Source organism: Lagenorhynchus albirostris, chromosome 8, assembly GCF_949774975.1.
Source record: "Lagenorhynchus albirostris chromosome 8, mLagAlb1.1, whole genome shotgun sequence".
Lineage (NCBI taxonomy): Eukaryota > Metazoa > Chordata > Mammalia > Artiodactyla > Delphinidae > Lagenorhynchus > Lagenorhynchus albirostris.
The window spans coordinates 75,478,598-75,499,433 of NC_083102.1; the positions used below are offsets into that span (position 1 = coordinate 75,478,598).

Below are 20,836 nucleotides of genomic sequence, written 5' to 3' on the forward strand. Positions count from 1 at the left end.
AGCCCGTGCTCTGCAACAAGAGAAGCCACTGCGATGAGAAGCCCATGCACCGCAACGAAGAGTAGCCCCCGCTCGCCATAAATAAAGCCCACATGCAGCCACAAAGACCCAATGCAGCCAAAAAATAAAATTAAATTAAAAATATGTTTAAAAAATTAGAAAAAAAGTAAAAAACAATATGTGAACATAATTCTTTTTATCAAGATAAAAATTCCCAGAAAACATTTAATTTTTATGCTCCTTAATAAAACTTTACTTAAAATCATTTTTTATGCTTTTAGTCTCAAAGTATCTCCTTGCAAATTACTTGTTAATTACAAAAGGAACAACAGTAACTATACAGAAGAGAAAAACACCTTAACAAAATGACTAAAATTAACATCACTAATAAAAGGCCAACAGACTTCATTGACCTCTGCATGTGATATCCTGAGGACACACTGCTTTCGCTGTATTCCAGCCACAAATGGATAAGCTCATTCTAATCACAAGGAAAAGCAAACAAACTCAAATTGACGGATAGTCTATAGAATTACTAGCCTGCATTCTCAGAAATAACAATCTCATGTGAGACAATCACTGAAAAACTATTCTAAGTTAAGAGTGACTAAAGAGAATGACAGCCAAATGCAAAATGTGATCCTGGATTGGATCCTGTACCAAAAAAACAAAAGCAGTAAGAAACATTACTTGGACAATTGATGAAAGTGAAATATGAGTTACAGGTAAAAGAAGTATTTTACTGATTTAAATTTCTTAAAATGAGATCCGAAGTGTGGGTATTTAAGATAATGCCATTGTTCTTAGGAAAAACACACAGAAGTACTAAGGGGTAAAGAGATAATGATGTATGCAACCTCTCAGGTAGTTCAAAAAATAATGTTTGTATATACAAGCAGAGGGAGAGAATTATGACATGTGGAAAATACTGAAAATTGGTGAATCTAAGAAGGGGCATGTGGGAATTATTTTGTACTATCCTTGCAACTTTTCTGAAAGTTTGAAATTATTTCAAAGTAAAAAATTTAAAAGTCATCCTTAAGATTAAGTAAATATTAATATGAGAAGATTTTCACCATAAACAACTAATTGATAAAATTAAGTTTGACAAAATGGTATGGTTAGTGCAAGTGATTTGAACAGTGATAAGTTAAGGAGCTGTACCAGAATGTAGATCAATACACAGTTTTCTTCATCAAAAAAAGTCTTGCTATGAAAAAAAGTCACCTCTACTAAACTGTGCTTAGTGACATCCTGGCACAACCTGGTAACAAACAGTTTCTATAATGGCACTGTACTTAAATAGTACAGTGTACTTCGAATAGATGACCTTATATACCATCTTTTTGCATCAATCAATCAATCACTAAATAAATACTTTAAAAATATGCATGTGCACTTGGAATAATACACACCAAGTTATCGCGTTAACTCTGGATAGCATAACTGAAGGTGATTTTTATTTTCTTCCCATATTTTGTAAAGTTTCTACAGTGACCATGATTACTTTTATAAGAAAAAAGTAAACTTTTTAAAAAGAGTAAGTGAAAAAGAACTAAACAGAAGGCAATCAGACTTCTTGGAACTTGAATCCTATGCCACACATGCCGTTTTTCTTAACTTTACTGCCAAAATTTTTCCAAAAGGACTCACTTACAGCTGATCTTGAAGCTCCACAATTATATATTCTAATTGTTCCTTCTCCAATTTATGAGCCAGATCAGAATCTTCAATCCTCTGTAGTAGTATTTTATTCTGAGCGACAGATTCAGACAGCTGGTTCTCTCGAAGTCGTAAGAGTTCTTCAAGATAACCCTGGAAATACAGATCACCAAGATATAGCAAGTGCAAAACTCTAATATGTATCTTGAAGACAAATGCTGAGTAGTTTAAATGTTATTCTTATCTATATTGTAATGAAACAATTTCAAAGTATCACTGAAGAAATAGAAAAAAAGCTTTAATTGAATTAAAAATTTAATATATGTTTTCCATTATTTAAAGCTCTTCTCTAAAGTTCAATAAAATATGTTTGTAATTTAAGGTAAAACTTAGTTAAAACATTATAATTTCTAAGCTCCACAACAGTGATAAACACTCTCAATGCCTCCTAGCTTCAAAATACAGACCTAATTACAGAATGATCGATTATAAAGCTGCCTCTCTGTGATTACTGTTCAAAAACACTTATTAACATTTTAGCATTAACAAATTAGTGGGAAGCAGTATAATGTCTAGGTTAGGCCTGCAGGCTTAGGGATTATATTGTGTCATATTCAGTTCTACTACTTATAAACTAAGTGTCCTTGGGTAAATTACTTAATCTCTCTGTGCCTTATTTTCATCATCTAAAAAAGTGGGAACAATAAGGGTACCTAGCTGGGAAGATCAAATGAATTAATACAGTGCTTAGAATACTAGCTGGTACCCTTTATGCAATGTACAATTCCTAGCTATTATTATCAGCAGACACCTAATAGATATGAGACTTTTTGAACAGATCCTCTCTTATCTTTTCACCCATTTATTGTTTTTTTGTCCTTTTGCTCTGCTTTCTGGGAGTCTTCATTGGATTTATCCTCCAAATCCTTATACTAAATTTTTGAACTCAGGGAATCTTATTTTTCATTTCCAGTTTTTTTTGTGTGTTTTCTGACTGTTCCCTTCTCATGGCATCCTATTCTTTTTAGATCAGTGTGCTTTAAAATTCCTCTCAGGATATCAATTAGAATCTTTTTTTCTTAGAGTATTCTTCTATTCCATTTCTTATCCTTTTCATGTGCCATTAACAAACTGCTTTAGCTATTTTGGCTTCATGATACATGTTAATAGTAACTAACACTGTTCCTGTTACCGAAGTTCTTTTTCAGATTTTTTTCCTGACAATTCTCAAATATTTGTTTTTCCCATAATAAAAATCTCAAAAACTAAAGTTAATTTTTACAAATGAAATTTGGTAGGTATACACAACTTAACAGAAACTATATAAATATGATTATTTATAAACATCAGTAATTAAACAATACTTAAATACCCAGCACCTAGATCAACCACCAATACTTTCAGAGCCCCTATAATGTCTTTCCCTGATCACATCCCCCTGCCTCCTTTGCAAAGATAACAATACCCTGAGATTTGTGTTTATCATCCCCTTGCTTTTCCTTCTAGCATTACCACAAATGTATGTCATCTTAAACAATATATTGGGCTTCCCTGGTGGCGCAGTGGTTGAGAGTCCGCCTGCCGATGCAGGGGACATGGGTTCATGCCCCGGTCCGGGAAGATCCCACATGCCGCAGAGCGGCTAGGCCCGTGAGCCATGGCCGCTGAGCCTGCGCGTCCGGAGCCTGTGCTCCACAACGGAAGAGGCCACAACAGTGAGAGGCCCACGTACCACAAAAAAAAAACAACAATATATTTAGTTTGGATGGGTTTTATCTATATTCTTCTGAAACTTGCTTTTTCATCTACAGTGATGAGTCTAACTATAGTTCATTCATCACTCTCAATCGTGGATAGTATTCTGTTGCATAATACTGCAGCTTATTTATTCACTCTCCTATCAATGGCCATATGGATCATTTTAGATTTTTCTTAATATAAACAATATTCCTGTGAACAGTCAGTTATGAGACACCTGGGCCACACATCTGAGAGTTTCTAGGAGACATGACTAGGAGCAGAGTCGCTGGGCCACAGGCCACACATATCTCCACATTTACTAGATAACACCAAATGGTTCGTACTATGGTTTTTATATTAATCACATCCTGTATTAATTCACGTGACTTTACATGAGTATCAAAGTTATACTGACTTCCTAAACTCATTGGAAAATATCCCTTCTTTTCCTATTCTCAAGAACAGTCAGTATAAAATAGGAATTACTGCCTTTTGAACATTTGGTATCATTTACCTCAAAAACCAAACAAGTGTGGTGATTCTGGGGAGAGGAGGGAATAGATTTTAAACTACTTGCTTAATTTTTTCAATGATTATAGGTCTATTAGTTTTGAGAAGTAATATTTATAAAAATTCTTCATCTAAGTTTTCTAAGGTGTTGACATAAAATTGGTAAAATTATTCGTTAATAATTATGGGGGGTCTCCACTGCATTTATAGTTATGCTGCCTCTTCTTTTTTTTTTTAATATTTATTTATTTAATTTTGGCTGCATTGGGTCTTAGCTGCGGCACACGGGATCTTTCGTTGCGGCTCGCAGGCTTTGTGTGGTGCGCGGACTCCAGGGTGCACAGGCTCTGTAGTTGTGGCACGCGGGCTCCGGAGCATGTGGGCTCTGTAGTTGTTGCATGCGGGCTCCAGTGCACGTGGGCTCTGTAGTTGCACAACACAGGCACTCTAGTTGTGGCGCACGGGTTCAGATGCCCTGCGGCATGTGGGATCTTAGTTCCCCAACCAGGGATTGAACCTGTATCCCCTGCATTGGAAGGCAGATTCTCAACCACTGGACCACCAGGGAAGTCCCTGTCTAGTCTCTTTTAATTCTTAAAATTGTCTATCTGTGCCTTAACTCTTTTAAATTTAATTATGGTTGAGATTTGTATATTTCATTAGTTTTTACAGATAATCAGCTTTTGGTTTTATTAATTCTGTATCTCTATTTCATTAATATCTGCTCTTATTTTTCTTATTTTGAACTGGTTTGGTTTTTTTACTTCTTGGATGCTTAGCTCTTTAATTTTCATTCTTTCTTTTCTAAGATAAGTAATTCTCCAAGCACTGAACAAGTTGCAACTTAGTACTAAGAGTATGCATTGTTTTCATTCCTGTTCACTTCTAAGTATTTCCACATTTCTTTTTTGACCCAAAATTTAGAAGACTTTTTTTTTTTTAAATCCCCATTGGTGTACTTCAGGGTGTGGTAAAATTTTTCTATTGAATCTAACTTTATTGCATTGTGATCACTATTACATCATTTCTTTGGCATTTAACGGCATTTGCTTTGTGATCTAGCATAGTCCATAAAAACTGAATAGTTGTCCCATGTGTGCTTGAAAAGAATGTGTGTTCTAATTGTTAGCATTTAACATATTTTAGATTGAGCTTACTAGCTGTGTTGTTCATTACATCCTTATCAATTTTTTGTCTGTTTAATCTGTAATTATTAGGATGTTAAAATTTTCTACTATAATTATGGATTTATCCATTTCTCATGGATATTCTAACAATTTCTATCTCATATTTTTCATGGCTACATTGTTAAATGCATGTAAGTTCAGCACTGTTAAACAACATTCCTGATGAACTGTTCTTTTTTAAAAATGCAATTCTTTCTTTAGTCTTAATGATGCTTTTTGCCTTAATGTCTATCTTGAATGATACTGATATAGAATTATTTTGGTTAGTATTTGCCTACTCTATTTTTATACTCCTAGTTTCAACTTTTTTGTGTCCCTCTTTTATGTATGCCTCTTACAGACAGCATATAACTAAAATTAATGATTTAAAACATAAATTTAAGAGTTTGTCTTTTTTCTCTTAATTTTAAAATTATTATTATTATTTTTTGGCCTCACCATGAGGCTTGTGGATCTTAGCTCCCTAACCAGGGGTTGAACCTGGGCCCTCGGCAGTGAGAGCACAGAGCCCTAACCACTGGACTGCCAGGGAATTCCCAAGAGTTTGTCTTAACTGGCAAGTTTACACCATTTACTTTTATGGTGATGTTGACTCTTTTGGTTGTATTGAGATTTATTTCTACCACTTTATTTTGTGTTTTCTTTATACCATCCTTATTTTTTCTCATTTGCTCTTTGCTATTGTGTTAATCAATTTTCCTTATTTTGTTTCTTTCTTATTATTAGTTTAAAAGCTAAATATTCTATTTCTTTTAACTGCAACTTTGGAAACAGGAATACACATTAAAAAATATGTCTATACTCCCTTGCTGTAATACAAAGACCTCAAAAGGCTTTAGGTTCAATCACCCTCTCTCTCTCTTTCTGACACTATTAGATAGTGTTTTAGTTCCATTTTACTTCCCAGGGAAGGCTGAAGCCTGAACTAATTGTTAAGCTTCAGATATTTTGTAATTCAGCTGTTAAAACACTGCTATTATAAAAAATTAAATTTTATAAACTTACCATTAAGTAAATTATATCAAAAAACAGAATAACTACAAAACCTATCGTTTCCCAAGTGTTTTACTATATTTTACTATTACAATCTGTGCTCTTCAAGTCATTTATATTTACTGTGTCTGCCTGGTAGAAAAACTATATAATGGTGTGCTACTGTGCCTCTCTTCCTGATTCTACATTCAGTGACATCAAATTGATAGTTTTAAGTTGGCCATGATGGGAGTATTCATCCCAGAGAAATCAGCAAATGCTACAAATCAGGGCTTATCTAATTCCTCTGCAAAGCAAGTTGTTAATCATATCCCAGAACAACACTGCCACCCCATAAGGGTCACTAATATTGCTGTTGCTGTTTCATGTAGTCAAGGTTTATTTGTCAATTTCTGTGCTTACTCTGCCATTTTGCAGAGCATCCTGCCTTCTAGGTTCAGTTTCCAACTCGAATGATAGCGGGCCTAGGTTTGCTGCTCCCCGGTTGGTGTTAAAACACAAGTACCTAGGTTAAGGGAATGGCCCCTCACCCCCACCCCAGAAGCCTGCAGTGACTGTAACTCATGACTTATTCCAGGCCCTTCTTTGTTTACAGTCCTTAGTGAGGCCCTTCTTTGTTTACAGTCCTTAGTGAGCTCCTATTTTTTAGGCCCTTCTTTGTTTACAGTCCTTAGTGAGCTCCTATTCTTTGAGAGAGCAGCTCTGTATGAAACTCTTTCAAATTTTATCCTACTTGGCATTTTCAGATTTTTGCAATGTAAAGGCTTTCAGTTATCATAGCGTGACTTCCGGCTGGTAGCTGGTACCAGAATTCTCCTTTAACAGGGTATTAAAGTTTTCTTTATATTTCTAACTAGCAGCTGTTTGTCTACAGGAAATCTCTTCATATTTGTAAATTTCCTTTGTAACCATTTTCCTCAGTGTATTTTTTATTGTTCTGATAATTCTATGGATAATTCAATTGGGCTCTCCCTACACAGCTCATCTATGAATAATGATAATTTGAAAGGAAGGGTAGGAAGGAAAATAAATCATACAGTGAAAAAGAAGAGGTTACAACTCAAGATGATAGAGTTTATATTCCATTCTGTTATGTACCCCACTTTGCCTACTACAGCGCTTAACCCACAAGAGCTGCTAAAATACCTGATTTAAAAAAAAAAAGAGTGAGACACATATATGGAATTTCTTAGGCAATTACTGCATTTTCATAAACCAAATAATCCTTTATAAAATTAATCATAGAAACTAATACCTCAGACAAATGAAACTGCATACAGAAGAATAAATGGCTTATTATATATATTAAAACATAAAATTATTTAAGAAACAAAAGCCTCTCCTAAAACTGGCCCTGATTTTTTTGTTTGTTTTTTGCGGTACGCGGGCCTCTCACCGTTGTGGCCTCTCCTGTTACGGAGCACAGGCTCTGGACGCGCAAGCTCAGCGGCCATGGCTCACGGGCCCAGCCGCTCCGCGGCATGTGGGATCTTCCTGGACCGGGGCACGAACCCGTGTCCCCTGCATTGGCAGGCGGACTCTCAACCACTGTGCCACCAGGGAAGCCCAGGCCCTGATTTTTAATTAAAAGGAGGACAATCCAAGAACAGAAAGGAAGTAGCAATAGGTAAATACTTCTATACAGCTAAAAGGTCTTTTGGTAGTGACAGTCTAAAGGTAGTACTAGAACCAAATTAAATGACTTTTGACAACTGATAAATACCTTCTGTTCCAGTGTTAGTTGATACTTTTGTTTAACTCTCTTACACTTGTTGAACCAACTATTCTCATCCATGATGAAAGGAGGCCCGATGTTCTCTGGAGTGCTGCTTTCACTACCACTGCTTCCCAAAGTCCTCAGCTCTTCCTCATCACTGCTGATGCTGTCAGAACTGAGAAGATTAAAAATTTTTAAAGAAACAAAATTCATAATATGTTCCACTTTGATTTTTTAGAAACACTTCTGTATTTGCAAGCTACTGGTGAGCAAGCTCCAAAATATTCATCACTGACTGTACAATAATAATGATATTATCATCAAGCCTAGAGATGCTACATAAGTTCAAGTGAGGTTTACAGACCTAAGGGCACTAACACAGAAACTGTGAGAATGTCCTGAGGAGAGAGAAAACACTTCGAAAGAAGAGAACCAGAAACTCCACATGTGCTGAGAAGACCTGTCTAGCTGTGTTCTTTTTACTGTCCCACGTAGATCAAAAGAATGAAACTGGAACCCTATCTTATACCATATACAAAAATCATTCTAAATAGATTAAAGACTTGAATGTAAGACCTGAAACTGTAAAAATCCTAGGAGAAAACATAGGGGGTAAGCCCTTGACATCAATCTTGACAACAATTTTTGGATTTGACACCAAAAAAAAAAAAAAGTAAAAAAAAAAGCAAAAGCAAGATAAAGAAGTGGGGCTACATCAAACTAAAAGCCTTCTGCACAGCAAAGGAAACCAGCAACAAAATGAAAAGGCAACATACTGAATGGGAGGAAATATCTGCAAATCATATATCTGATAAGGAGTTAATATCCAAGATATATAGAGAACTCAACAGCCAAAAAACAAACGTGATTGAAAAATAATCAGAGGAATAGAATAGACATTTTTCAAAAAAAGACATACGAATGGCCAACAGGTACATAAAAAGGTGCTCAACATCACTTATCATCAGGGAAATGCAAATCAAAATCACAAGATATCACCTCACATCTGTCATAATGGCTATCATCTTAAAAAAAAAATGACTATCATCAAAAAGATAAGTGTTGGGCTTCCCTGGTGGCACAGTGAGAGTCTGCCTGCCGATGCAGGGGACATGGGTTCGTGCCCCGGTCCGGGAAGGTCCCACATACCGCGGAGCGGCTGGGCCCGTGAGCCTGTACTCTGCAACGGGAGAGGCCACAACAGTGAGAGGCCCGGTAAGTGTTGATGAGGATGTGGAGAAAAGGGAACCCCTGTGCACTGCTGTGGGAGTGTCAACTGATACGGTCATTATGGAAAACAGAATGGAGTTTCCTCAAAATATTGAAAATAGAACTACCATATGATCCAGCAATCCCACTTCCAGGAATGTATCAAAAGGAAATGAAAACAGAATCTTGAAGAGATACCTGTACTCCCATGTTTACTGCAGCACAAGTAATCAAGATATGGACATGAGCTAAGTGTCCATCAATAAATGAATGGATAAAGAAGATGTGGTGTATACATATACACAGTGGAATACCGTTCAGCCATGAGAGGTTAAGAAATCTTGCCATTTGCAACAACATGGATGGATCCTGAGAGCATTATGCTAAGTGAGATAAGCCAGACACAGAAAGACAAATACTGGAGGTATCACTTATATGTAGAATCTTAAAAAAAAAAAAAAAAGTCAAACTCATAGAAATAGAGACTAGAACATGGTTCCCAGGGGCGAGGAGGAGGAATAGGGAGAGGTTGGTAAAAGGGTACAAACTTTCAGCTGTAAGATTAATAAAGTCTGAGTATCTACTGTAAAACATGGTGATTATAGTTGATAACACTGTATTATATAACTGAAATTTGTTAAGAGAGTAAAACTTAAATGTTCACACACACACACAAAAAGATAAATACATGAGGTGATGGATATGTTAATTAACAACACGGGGGAAATCCTTCCGCAAGGTATACATTATCAAAATACGGTATCAAATCACCACAATGTACACTTGAAATATCTCAGAATTTTATTTGTTAATGATACATCAATAAAGCTGATTTTACAAAAGAGTAAGAAAAGATCATCACAAACCCAAAGAAGGTAGAAGAAACAAAATAATATAGATAAAAACAGAAATTAATGAGCTAGATGGCAAAGGTACAACAGAGGATCAACAAAGAAAAACAAACACTTAATGACTAACAAAATTGATAAAGCTTTGGCAAGGATGATTTAAGAGACAAAAAAATAAAAGTTACGATAACAAAAAGCAAAAGATAACTAGAGATGAAAAGAGATTTAAAAGATATTAAAAGAAATTCTCTGAACATCATGATATAAAATTCTGAAAATTTTAACAAAATAAAATTTACCAAAACTGAACCAATAATAGAAACTGGAAAGATGATAAATAAATCAGTAAGTTTTAAAAACATCCAAGAGGGACTTCCCTGGTGGCACAGTGGTTAGAAATCTGCCTGCCGGTGCAGGGGACATGGATTCCATCCCTGTTCTGGGAAGATCCCACACGCTGCAGAGCAACTAAGCCCATGCACCACAACTACTGAGCCTGTGCTCTAGAGCCTGCGAGCCACAATCACTGAGCCCGTGTGCCACAACGACTGAAGCCCACGCACCTAGAGCCCGTGCTCCGCAACAAGAGAAGCCACCGCAATGAGAAGGCTGCGCACCGCAACAAAGAGTAGCCCCCGCTCACCACAACTAGATAACGCCTGTGTGCAAGAACAAAGGCCCAACACAGCTGAAAGTAAAAATAAATAAATAAATATATTTGTGAAAGAAAAAAGCAATGAATACACAAAAAAATAAAAAATAAATTAAAAAATCCAAGAGTAGAAAGGGAGAACTGATAACAAGGAAGTTCCTTATAAGGACAAGGAAGAAAATAAATACTAACTACGGTGGTCCAAGGAACTATATAAACACTTCACATACATCACCTCATTAATCCTCATGATATCCCCATGAGGTACTGCTGTACTATTTAATAGGTTCATTCAGCAAATGAAGAAAATGAGAATACGAGATGATAAGCAGATGCTTGAGGTCACACCAGTAAGGGGAACTGGTATCACTATTTTAGGCAGAACATTCAGTGGAGGCTTCATTACTAAGGTGGTATTAAGCTGAGTTTTAGAGATGAACGAACTAGCCATGCAAATATCTGAGAGAGACTGTGCTCCTGGTAGAGAGGACAGAAAGATGCACAGGTGTGCCCAGTGTGCTCAAGGGATAACAAGATGGCCAGTGTTACTGAAGCACAGTGAGTAACAGGGCAGGGAGTAAGACATGAGGTCAGAGAGGTACTGGAGGCCAGATCAACTAAGGAATTTGTTTTTCACTTCGGGTCAGAAGGAAAGAAACTACTGGAAAGTTGTGAGCAGAGGAATGAAGTGATTTGACTTATAGTTCAAAAGGATCACTCTGGCTGCTCTATGGAGAAATAAACTACAGGAGGCAAGAGGTGGAGCACGAAGACTCTTGCAAATCTCCAGGTTTAAATTTAGGAGGTGATGGTGGTGCAAAAATATTTGCTGATGGATCGTATGTGGATTATGGAAGAGAGAATTCAACAATGACTCCAAAGTTTTTGAGCATAAACGACTGGAATGCTAGAACTACCATTCTTGGAATGGCAAAGACTAAAGGAAGGAAAGTTGTTTTGTGTGTGGGGGTGTGGGGTGATGGGATTAGGAGTTCATTATTGTACCTGTTATATCTGAGGTGCTTATTACACATCCAAGTGGAGGTGTCAACTTGGCAGCTGGATGTATGAGTTTCAGAGTTTAGAGTAGTGTTCCAGGTGGAAGTATATATTTGGGAAAGAGCAGCACATAGATAGTATTTAAAGCCATGAAACTAGATGAAACTACTTAGTACAGACAGAGAAGATGATTCAGGACTGATCTCTGAAACAGTCCAACATTTAGAGGTTGGGGAAATGAGGAGAAAGCAGTGAAGGGGAGTAAAAAGGAGGAAAAGCAGAAGAGTGCTGACAAGAGCAGTCATGTGTATCAAACACTGCTCCAAGGTCAAGTAAGGTGAGGAAACTAACCCCTGGATTTCGCAACAAGACAATTACTGGTGACTCTGAAAAGAGCTGTTTCAGTGGTAGGTATTAAAGCTCATATGAATAGTTCAAGAGAGAATGCAGGCAAAAAAAAAAAGGGAGGCATGGTTTTGTAATAAAGGAAGGGGTACTAAGAAATAGCTAGAAGTGAATGTGGGGTTAGGAAAGTTTCTCTGTTTCATTTTTTAAGATGGGGAAAATAACAACATGCTTATATGCTGTGATGTGTGGGAAGATCTAGAAAAGGAAAAATTAATGGAAGGGGACAACCGCTGGAGCTAAGACCTTAAACAGAAAAGACAGGATGGGATGCAGTACACAGGCGAAAAGACTGGCCTTTGGTAGCAAATGATTAGCTTCTCCCTACTAAGAGGGGGAAAAGGCAGAGTACAGTGGTCCCTCAGTACTCATGAAGGACTGGTTCCAGGAGCCACCCCAGATATCAAAGTCCATGGGTGCTCAAGTCCCTTATATGTACAAGTCCCATATACATCTGATCCACAGCTGGTTGATTCATGGAGGTGAAACCTGCAGATATGGACAGCCAACAGTACATGGAATGCTACGCTTAGGAAGGGCAATTGAACAGCATGCTGGATCGTTTACGGTCTCTCTAACTCAGCAATTTTGTTTGCAGAAATTTACCTCTTTAGGAAATAATCATTCTAAGTATAAAGACTTAGCTATTAGAATGTTATACTTTAAAGTGAAAAATTGAAGGCATCATAAAAGACCAATAACCATTGGCTACTACTAGACTTTTTTGGCCGAAAATCCATTCAAGGAAAAAATCTTTAAAGTTACACCAAGCAGTAACTCAGAAAAAACTTAACTTTTCTCACTGGTACACAACCTAAAACTTAATTAAACCAATTTTAAATATGAAATATTTTTTAGGATGTTTTCTCTTAACATATTTCATGTATTTAGCTTCAGAAGGATAAAACTCTATTTCAAAAGACTAACAGCTAATAAATATTTTTTAAAGTTCAACTTCACCAGCAATCAAATAAATGCAAACCGAAACAACAACAGGATATCATTTTTTACTTACAGAATTAGCCACACCTTTAAGTTGGAAACCGTGGAGGCAGGCACTGTCACATATTGCTGATAGGATCTACATTAGTATAGCCTCTCTGGACATGCTCTCTTGACAGCATGTTTCAAAAGTTTCAATGACATATATACTAGAAATTCTACTTCCAGGATTTTTTTTTAAAATTTATTTTTGGCTGTGCTGGGTCTTCGTTGCTACACGTGGGCTTTCTCTAGTTGCAGCAAGTGGGGGCTACTCTTCGTTGAGGTGTGAGGGCTTCTCATTGCAGTGGCTTCTACGGTTGCGGGGCATGGGCTCTAGGTGCGTGGGCTTCAGTAGTTGTGGCATGCGGGCTCAGTTGTTGTGGCTCGCAGGCTCTAGAGCACAGGCTCAGTAGCTGTGGTGCACGGGCTTACTTATTCTGCGGCATGTGGGATCTTCCCAGACCAGGGCCCAAACCCATGTCCCCTGCATTGGCAGGCAGATTCCTAACCACTGTGCCACCAGGGAAGCCCCTACTTCCAGGATTTTAACTTAAATAATGATGGTTCTGCATAAAAAGATGTAGTGACAAGGATATTAACTGCAATACTATATACGACGAAACTAAATGCACTCCAGAAGTACAATAACTGGGTTAACATACTATACTAACAATGAATTCTATTTATTTTAGGAAATGATGCTATAGAAGGACAGTTAAAGACGTGCAACAATGTTCATTATACAGTATTAAGGGAAACAGTTACATGTATATTATGCTTCCATTTTAATTTAAAAATATTCCTATGTACAGAAAAGGCTGAAAGCTATCCATCAAAATGTTAATGCTTCTAGCAGTTGCTCCTTAAATGTAAGATGAGTGACTTAAGCTTTCTTCTACTTTCTACTTTTCTGTACTTTCCAACTATTCTACAATAAACACTTATTTTCCAAATAAGTTAAAAGCAGTAATTTGGGGAGGGACAGACTCTTATGGTTTCTTAAATGAGGCATCAAATAGAATTTTTAAAAATTGTGTCTAATTACAGATACATTTGGGTGGAAGTAATTCAATTTTTAAAATATTGGCTCTTTATGACTATTAGGATAGTTTCAATCTTTCTAAAAAGAAAAACTCCATGGTCTGTAATGCTAACTGGGTTATGACTAGGTTGAATTGGTATTTCCTTTCTTGTTTATATAACAAGATGGTAGGAATCCTTTCGTATACAAAGAAGAGGAAGCTATACATATATGTTTGGATTAGTGCATCAAAGAAAGAGGAAATTGCACAAAAAAATCAGACAAAAGTGGCTAAGCAGCTGGGGACCCAGACTATAGGTCATTAAACTCATTCTGAGGGCACCAGATGAGAAGGCTTCATTATCATATCTTTTTAAAAGCACTGTAATAATTACTACAGTCTCTTAGGTACGAAAAGAGAAAAATCTGTATTTACATTTTTCTTCATATTTTAATTTATTTCCTAAATCGCTAAAAATAGCCTTTCTAACTGCATTCTGATGACCAAACTCCTCTCTCCAACTGTCATCTTGCTCTTTAATTTCAGACTTGAGGCCCACTCTGCACAAACTAGCTGTATGACTATGGCCAAGGTATTTAACCTCTCTGTGTTTCAGTTTTCTCATTTAAAAATAAGGACAGTGGTGCTTACCTCACTGGCTTCTGAGGAGATTAATGAGTTAATAGAAGTAAATGACTTAAAACAATGCTTGCTATATAATAAACATGCAATAAATGGTATTGACATTTTTACTAGTATTGTTTTGAACTATCCGTTATCTTCACAAAATGTCCTGTAATCCAAACATATCCCAAAACAGTACAATTTTATGCCTGTTAAAAACATCTTCTTGGTGTATTTCTTTTCTAGATCTAATGTAACAGACTTATCCCTTTTCCCAAGGGATCTACTTACTTAAGTTACAAATCTTTGTACCATAATACTCTATTCCTCCTTCTCCTTCATCACCTAAAATACCTTCACACTCCTAGCTCTGAAATCATAGTGACTTCTCTTACTAGATGGTGATTATCGTGGATACAGGGATTGCATTCCTTTTTAGAAGTTCACAGAGTTCCTATAGTCTTGACATGTATGTATCCCTAGAAAAGTTTCTTTAGGCACTCAATAAATGTATCTTGGGTGTGTGTGTATGTTTGTGTGTACATATACATATATTACATATATACATATATTACTCACTCTATCTCCCTTACAGCTTTGGCCTGATCATAACATTTCAGAAGTATATAAAGAGAGGGGAGCAGAGTCAAGATGGCAGGCTAGGAGGACGCGGAATTCGCATCTCCCGCACAACTAGGGCACCTACCTGGCACCGGTGGGGGACCACAGACACCTAAGGGGACGGGAGGAACCCCCAGCGACCGGGTAGGACATGGGGCCTGGGTGGAAGGGACGGGGGAGGAGAAGTGGAGGCGGGAAAGGACTGGCGGCCCTGGACTGGCGGCCCTGAGGGGCGGCTGGGGGAGGGGGGGGCATTCCTACACCCAGTGGGACCCACCCACGAGATGGGGGAGACCCTGGGGGAGACAGTGGGGGAGGGGCGTGAAGGAATGGAAGGGAACGGGGCCAGGCTTTCCCTGTCCACTGAGGCACCGGGGAGCCTCTTGGGCTCCCGGGCCTAATCCTCTGCCCTCGGAGCCTGCCTCCTGCCCGCAGAACCCAAGCCCCGCCCCTACACCCCCACCCAGGGACTTACCTCTACGCTTGGAGACACCTCAGAGACCCCCTCCAATGTGCTGGGCCTAAACCCCACCCACACGCCCTCACCCACGACCTTACCTCCAAACTCTGGAACCCCACACGCCAGAGGCCCTTCTTTGGACGTGCTATTCCTCCCCTTCTGGGCGGGGCCTAAGCAGAGGCCCTGCCCTACACTTGAACGTCGCCAGCCTAGGCCCTGCCCACAAAGCCTTTTCCAGCTGGCGTGGGTCTTGAGCCTAGACCCTGCCCCACACTGAAACATCAGGCCCCACGCTGAAATGTCACCCCTCACCTAGGTTCCGCCCCACCCTAAACCCCACCCCTGCCCATGTTCCAAACCCTGCCTGAACTCTGCCCCACTTAGTCAAGGCTTTCTTTTTTCTTCTTTTAGGTTGGGGTTCTATTTTACCCTGTTGTTGATTCATTTATACTTTTATTTTTTCTAATAAATCTTTTATTTTTCTAATTTTATTGTATTCTTTACACTTTGTTACTGCTCTGCTCCTTTTGGCTTGTTCCCTCCCTTTTCTTAAATTTATTTATTTATTTGTTTATTTTTTTTCTGTTGTGGTTTTGTTTTACTTTGTTGAAGTTGTTTCAATTATATTTTTATTTTTTCTAATATATTTTTTATCTTTCTAATTTTATTTTATTTTTTATTCTTTGTTATTGTACTGCTTGCTTTTTTTTTTTTTTTTTTGCCACACCATGCAGCTTGCCAAATCTTGGTTCCCAGGCCGAGGGTTGGCCTGAGCTCCTGTGGTGGGAGTGCCAAGCCCAAACTGCTGGACTAATGGAGAACCTCAGACCCCAGGGAATATTAATTGGAGTGAGGCCTCCCAGAGGTCCTCATCTCAGCACCAAGACCTGGCTCTACCCAACTGCCTGCAAACTCCAGTGCTGGACGCGTCAGGCTAAACAACCAGTAAGACAGGAATAAAGCCCCAACCCAACCATCAAAAAAAACAACTGAAATGACAAAATAATATGTTACAGACAGAGGAGCAAGGTAAAAACGTACAAGATCAAATAAATGCAGACAAAATAGGCAAGCTACCTGAAAAAGAATTCAGAGTAATGATAGTAAAGATGATCCAAAATCTCAGAAACAGAATGGAGAAAATATAAGAAACGTTTAACAAAGATCTAGAAGAACTAAAGAGCAAACAAACAGTGATGAACAACACAATAACTGAAATGTAAAATACTCCAGAAGGAATCAATAGCAGAGTAACTGAGGCAAAAGAACAGATAAGTGAGCTGGAAGATAAAATGGTGGAAATAACTGGTGGGGAGTAGAATAAAGAAAAAAGAATGAAAAGAATTGAGGATACTCTCAGAGACCTCTGGGAGAACATTAAACGCACCAACATTTGAATTATAGGGGTCCCAGAAGAAGAAGAGAAAAAGAAAGGGACTGAGAAAATATTTGAAGAGATTACAGTCAAAAACTTCCCTAACATAGAAAAGGAAATAGTCAATCAAGTCCAGGAAGCTCAGAGAGTCCCATACAGGATAAACCTAAAGAGAAACACGCCGAGACGCACATTAATCAAACTATCAAAAATTAAATACAAACAAAAAATATTAAAAGCAGCAAGGGAAAAGCAACAAATAACATACAAGGGAATCCCCATAAGGTTAACAGCTGATCTTTCAGCAGAAACTCTGCAAGCCAGAAGGGAGTGGCAGGACATATTTAAAGGGAAGAAACTACAACCAAGATTACTCTGCCCAGCAAGGATCTCATTCAGATTGACAGAGAAATCAAAAGCTTTACAGACAAACAAAAGCTATGAGAATTCAGCACCACTAAACCAGCTTTACAACAAATGCTAAAGGAACTTCTCTAAGAGGGAAACACAAGAGAAGAAAAAAACCCACAAAAACAACCCCAAATCAGTCATGAAAATGGTAATAGGAACATACATATCGAAAATCACCTTGAATGTAAATGGATTAAATGCTCCAACCAAAAGACACAGACTGGCTGAACGGATATAAAACCAAAATCCTTATATATGCTATCTACAAGAAACCCACTTCAGACCTAGGGACACAGACTGAAAGTGAGGGGATGGAAAAAGATATTCCATGCAAACGGAAATCACAAGAAAGCTGGAGTAGCAATACTCATATCAGATAAAATAGACTTTAAATTAAAGACTGTTACAAGAGATGAGGAAGGACACTACATAATGATCAAGGGATCAATCCAAGAAGAAAGTGTAACAATTATAAATATTTATGCACCCAACAAAGGAGCACCTCAAAATACATAAGGCAAATGCTAACAGCCATAAAAGGAGAAATTGACAGTAACACAGTAATACTGGGGGACTTTAACATCCCACTTACACCAATAGATCATCCAGCCAGAAAATCAATAAGGAAACACAAGCTTTAAATGACATAATAGACCAGACAGACTTAATTGATATCTTTAGGACATTACACTTGAAAGCAGAAAAATACACTTCTTCTCAAGTGCACATGAATGTTCTCCAGAATAGACCACATCTTGGGACAAAAATCAAGCCTTGGAAAATTTAAGAAAATTGAAATCGTATCAAGCATCTCTTCCAACCACAATGCTATGAGTTTAGAAATCAATTACATGAAAAAAACTGTAAAAAACACAAATACATGGAGGCTAAACAGCGTGCTGCTAAACAGCCAAGAGATCATTGAAGAAATCAAAGAAGAAATTAAAAAATACCTAGAAACAAATGACAACGAAAACACAACGATCCAAAAACCTATGGGATGCAGAAAAAGCAGTTCTAAGAAGGAAGTTCAGAGCAATTCAAACTCACCTCAAGACACAAGAAAAATCTCAAATAAACAATCTAACCTTACACCTACAGCAATTACAGAAAGAAGAACAAAGAAAACCCAAAGTTAGTAGAAGGAAAGAAATCATAGAGACTTCACTGGTGGCACAGTGGTTAAGAATCCGCCTGCCAATGCAGGGGACACTGGGTCAAGCCCTTGTCTGGGAAGATGCCACATGGCACGGAGCAACTAAGCCTGTGCACCACAACTACTGAGCCTGCACTCTAGAGCCTGCAAGCCACAACTACTGAAGCCTGCATGCCACAACTTGAAGCCCGTGTGCCTAGAGCCCATGCTCCGCAACAAGAGAAGCCACCACAATGAGAGGCCCAGGCACTGCAACAAAGAGTAGCCCCTGCTCGCTGCAACTAGACAAAGCCTGCGCACAGCAACAAAGACCCAATGCAGCCAGAAATAAATAATAAATAAATACAATTTTTTTTAAAAATTCAACACCCATTTATGATAAAAACTCTCCAGAAAGTGGGCATAGAGGGAACCTTCCTCAACCTAATAAAAGCCATATATCACAAACCCACAGCGAACATCATTCTCAATGGTGAAAAACTGAAACCATTTCCTCTAAGGTCAGGAACAAGATAAGGATGTCCACTCTTGCCACTATTATTCAACATAGTATTGGAAGCCCTAGCCACAGCAATCAGAGAAGAAAAATAAATAAAAGGAATACAAATTGGAAAAGAAGATGTAAAACTGTCACTGTTTGCCGATGACATGATACTATACATAGAAAATCCTAAAGATGCCACCAGAAAACTACTAGAACTAATCAATGAATTTGGTAGGGTTGTAGGATACAAAATTAATGCACAGAAATCTCTTGCATTCCTATACAGTAACAATGAAAGATCAGAAAGAGAAATTAAGGAAACAATCCCATTTACCATTGCAACAAAAAGAATAAAATACCTAGGAATAAACCTACCTAAGGAGGCAAAAGACCTGTAATCAGGAAACTATAAAACACTGATGAAAGAAATCAAAGATAACATAAACAGATGGAGAGATATACCATGCTCCTGGATTGGAAGAATCAATATTGTGAAAATGGCTGTACTACACCCAAAGCAATCTACAGGTTCAATGCAATCCCTATCAAATTACCAATGGCATTTTTTACAGAACTAGAACAAAAAATTTTACAATGTGTATGGAAACACAAAACACCCTGAATAGCCAAAGCAATCTTGAGAAAGAAAAACAGAGCTGCAGGAATCAGGCTCCCTGACTTCAGACTATAAATACTACAAAGCTACAGTAATCAGGACAGTATGGTACTGGCACAAAAACAGAATATAGATCAATGGAACAGGATAGAAAGCCCAGAGATAAACCCACGCACCTATGGTCACCTTATCTTTGATAAAGAAGGCAAGAATATACAAAGGAGAAATGACAGCCTCTTAAATAAGTGGTGCTGGGAGAAATGGACAGATACATGTAAAAGAATGAAATTAGAACACACCCTAACACCGTACACAAAAATAAACTCAAAATGGATTAAATAAGGCCAGACACTATAAAACTCTTAGAGGAAAATACAGGCAAAACACTCTATGACATAAATCACAGCAAGATCCTTTTTGACCCATCTCCTAGAGTAAGGGAAATAAAAACAAAAATAAACAAATCGGACCTAATGAAACTTCAAAGCTTTTGCACAGCAAAGGAAACCATAAACAAGACGAAAAGACAACCCTCAGAATGGGAGAAAATATTTGCAAATGAAACAATAGACAAAGGATTAATCTCCAAAATATATAAGCAGCTCATGCAGCTAAATATCACAAAACCAAACAACCCAATTCAAAAATGGGTGGAAGACCTAAATAGACATTTCTCCAAAGGAGATATACAGATGGCCAACAAATACATGAAAAGATGCTCAGCATCACTAATCATTAGAAAAATGCAAATCAAAACCACAATGAGGTATCAGCTCACACTGGTCAGAAAGGCCATCATCAAAAAATCTAGAAAAAATAAGTGCCAGAGAGGGTGTGGAGAAAAGGGAACCCTCCTGCACTGTTGGTGGGAATGTAAACTGACACAGCTACTATGGAGAACAGTATGGAGTTTCCTTAAAAAAACTAAAAATAGAACTACCATATGACCCAGCAATCCCACTACTGGGCATATACTCTGAGAAAACCATAATTCAAAAAGAGTCATGTACCACAATGTTCATTGCAGCACTATTTACAATAGCCAGGACATGGATGCAACCTAAACGTCCACTGACAGAAAAATGGATAAAGAAGATGTGGCACATATATATAATGGAATATTACTCAGCCATAAAAAGGAAGAAAATTGAGTTATTTGTA

General features: G+C 37.8%; 1 protein-coding gene across 4 annotated transcripts in view; it reads right to left on the bottom strand.

Annotated features, from left to right (window-relative positions):
* The window catches only part of RUNDC3B (RUN domain containing 3B), a 147,746-nt gene that overhangs the window by 39,597 nt on the left and 87,313 nt on the right, over positions 1–20,836 (bottom strand). For all 4 annotated transcript variants that reach the window (XM_060157173.1, XM_060157171.1, XM_060157172.1 and 1 more), the window contains 2 exons: positions 7,816–7,984; positions 1,658–1,815 (listed from right to left, as the gene is read on the bottom strand). In XM_060157173.1, coding sequence (XP_060013156.1) covers positions 1,658–1,815; positions 7,816–7,984 — 327 coding nt within the window. The remainder of the gene's footprint in view (positions 1–1,657; positions 1,816–7,815; positions 7,985–20,836) is intronic.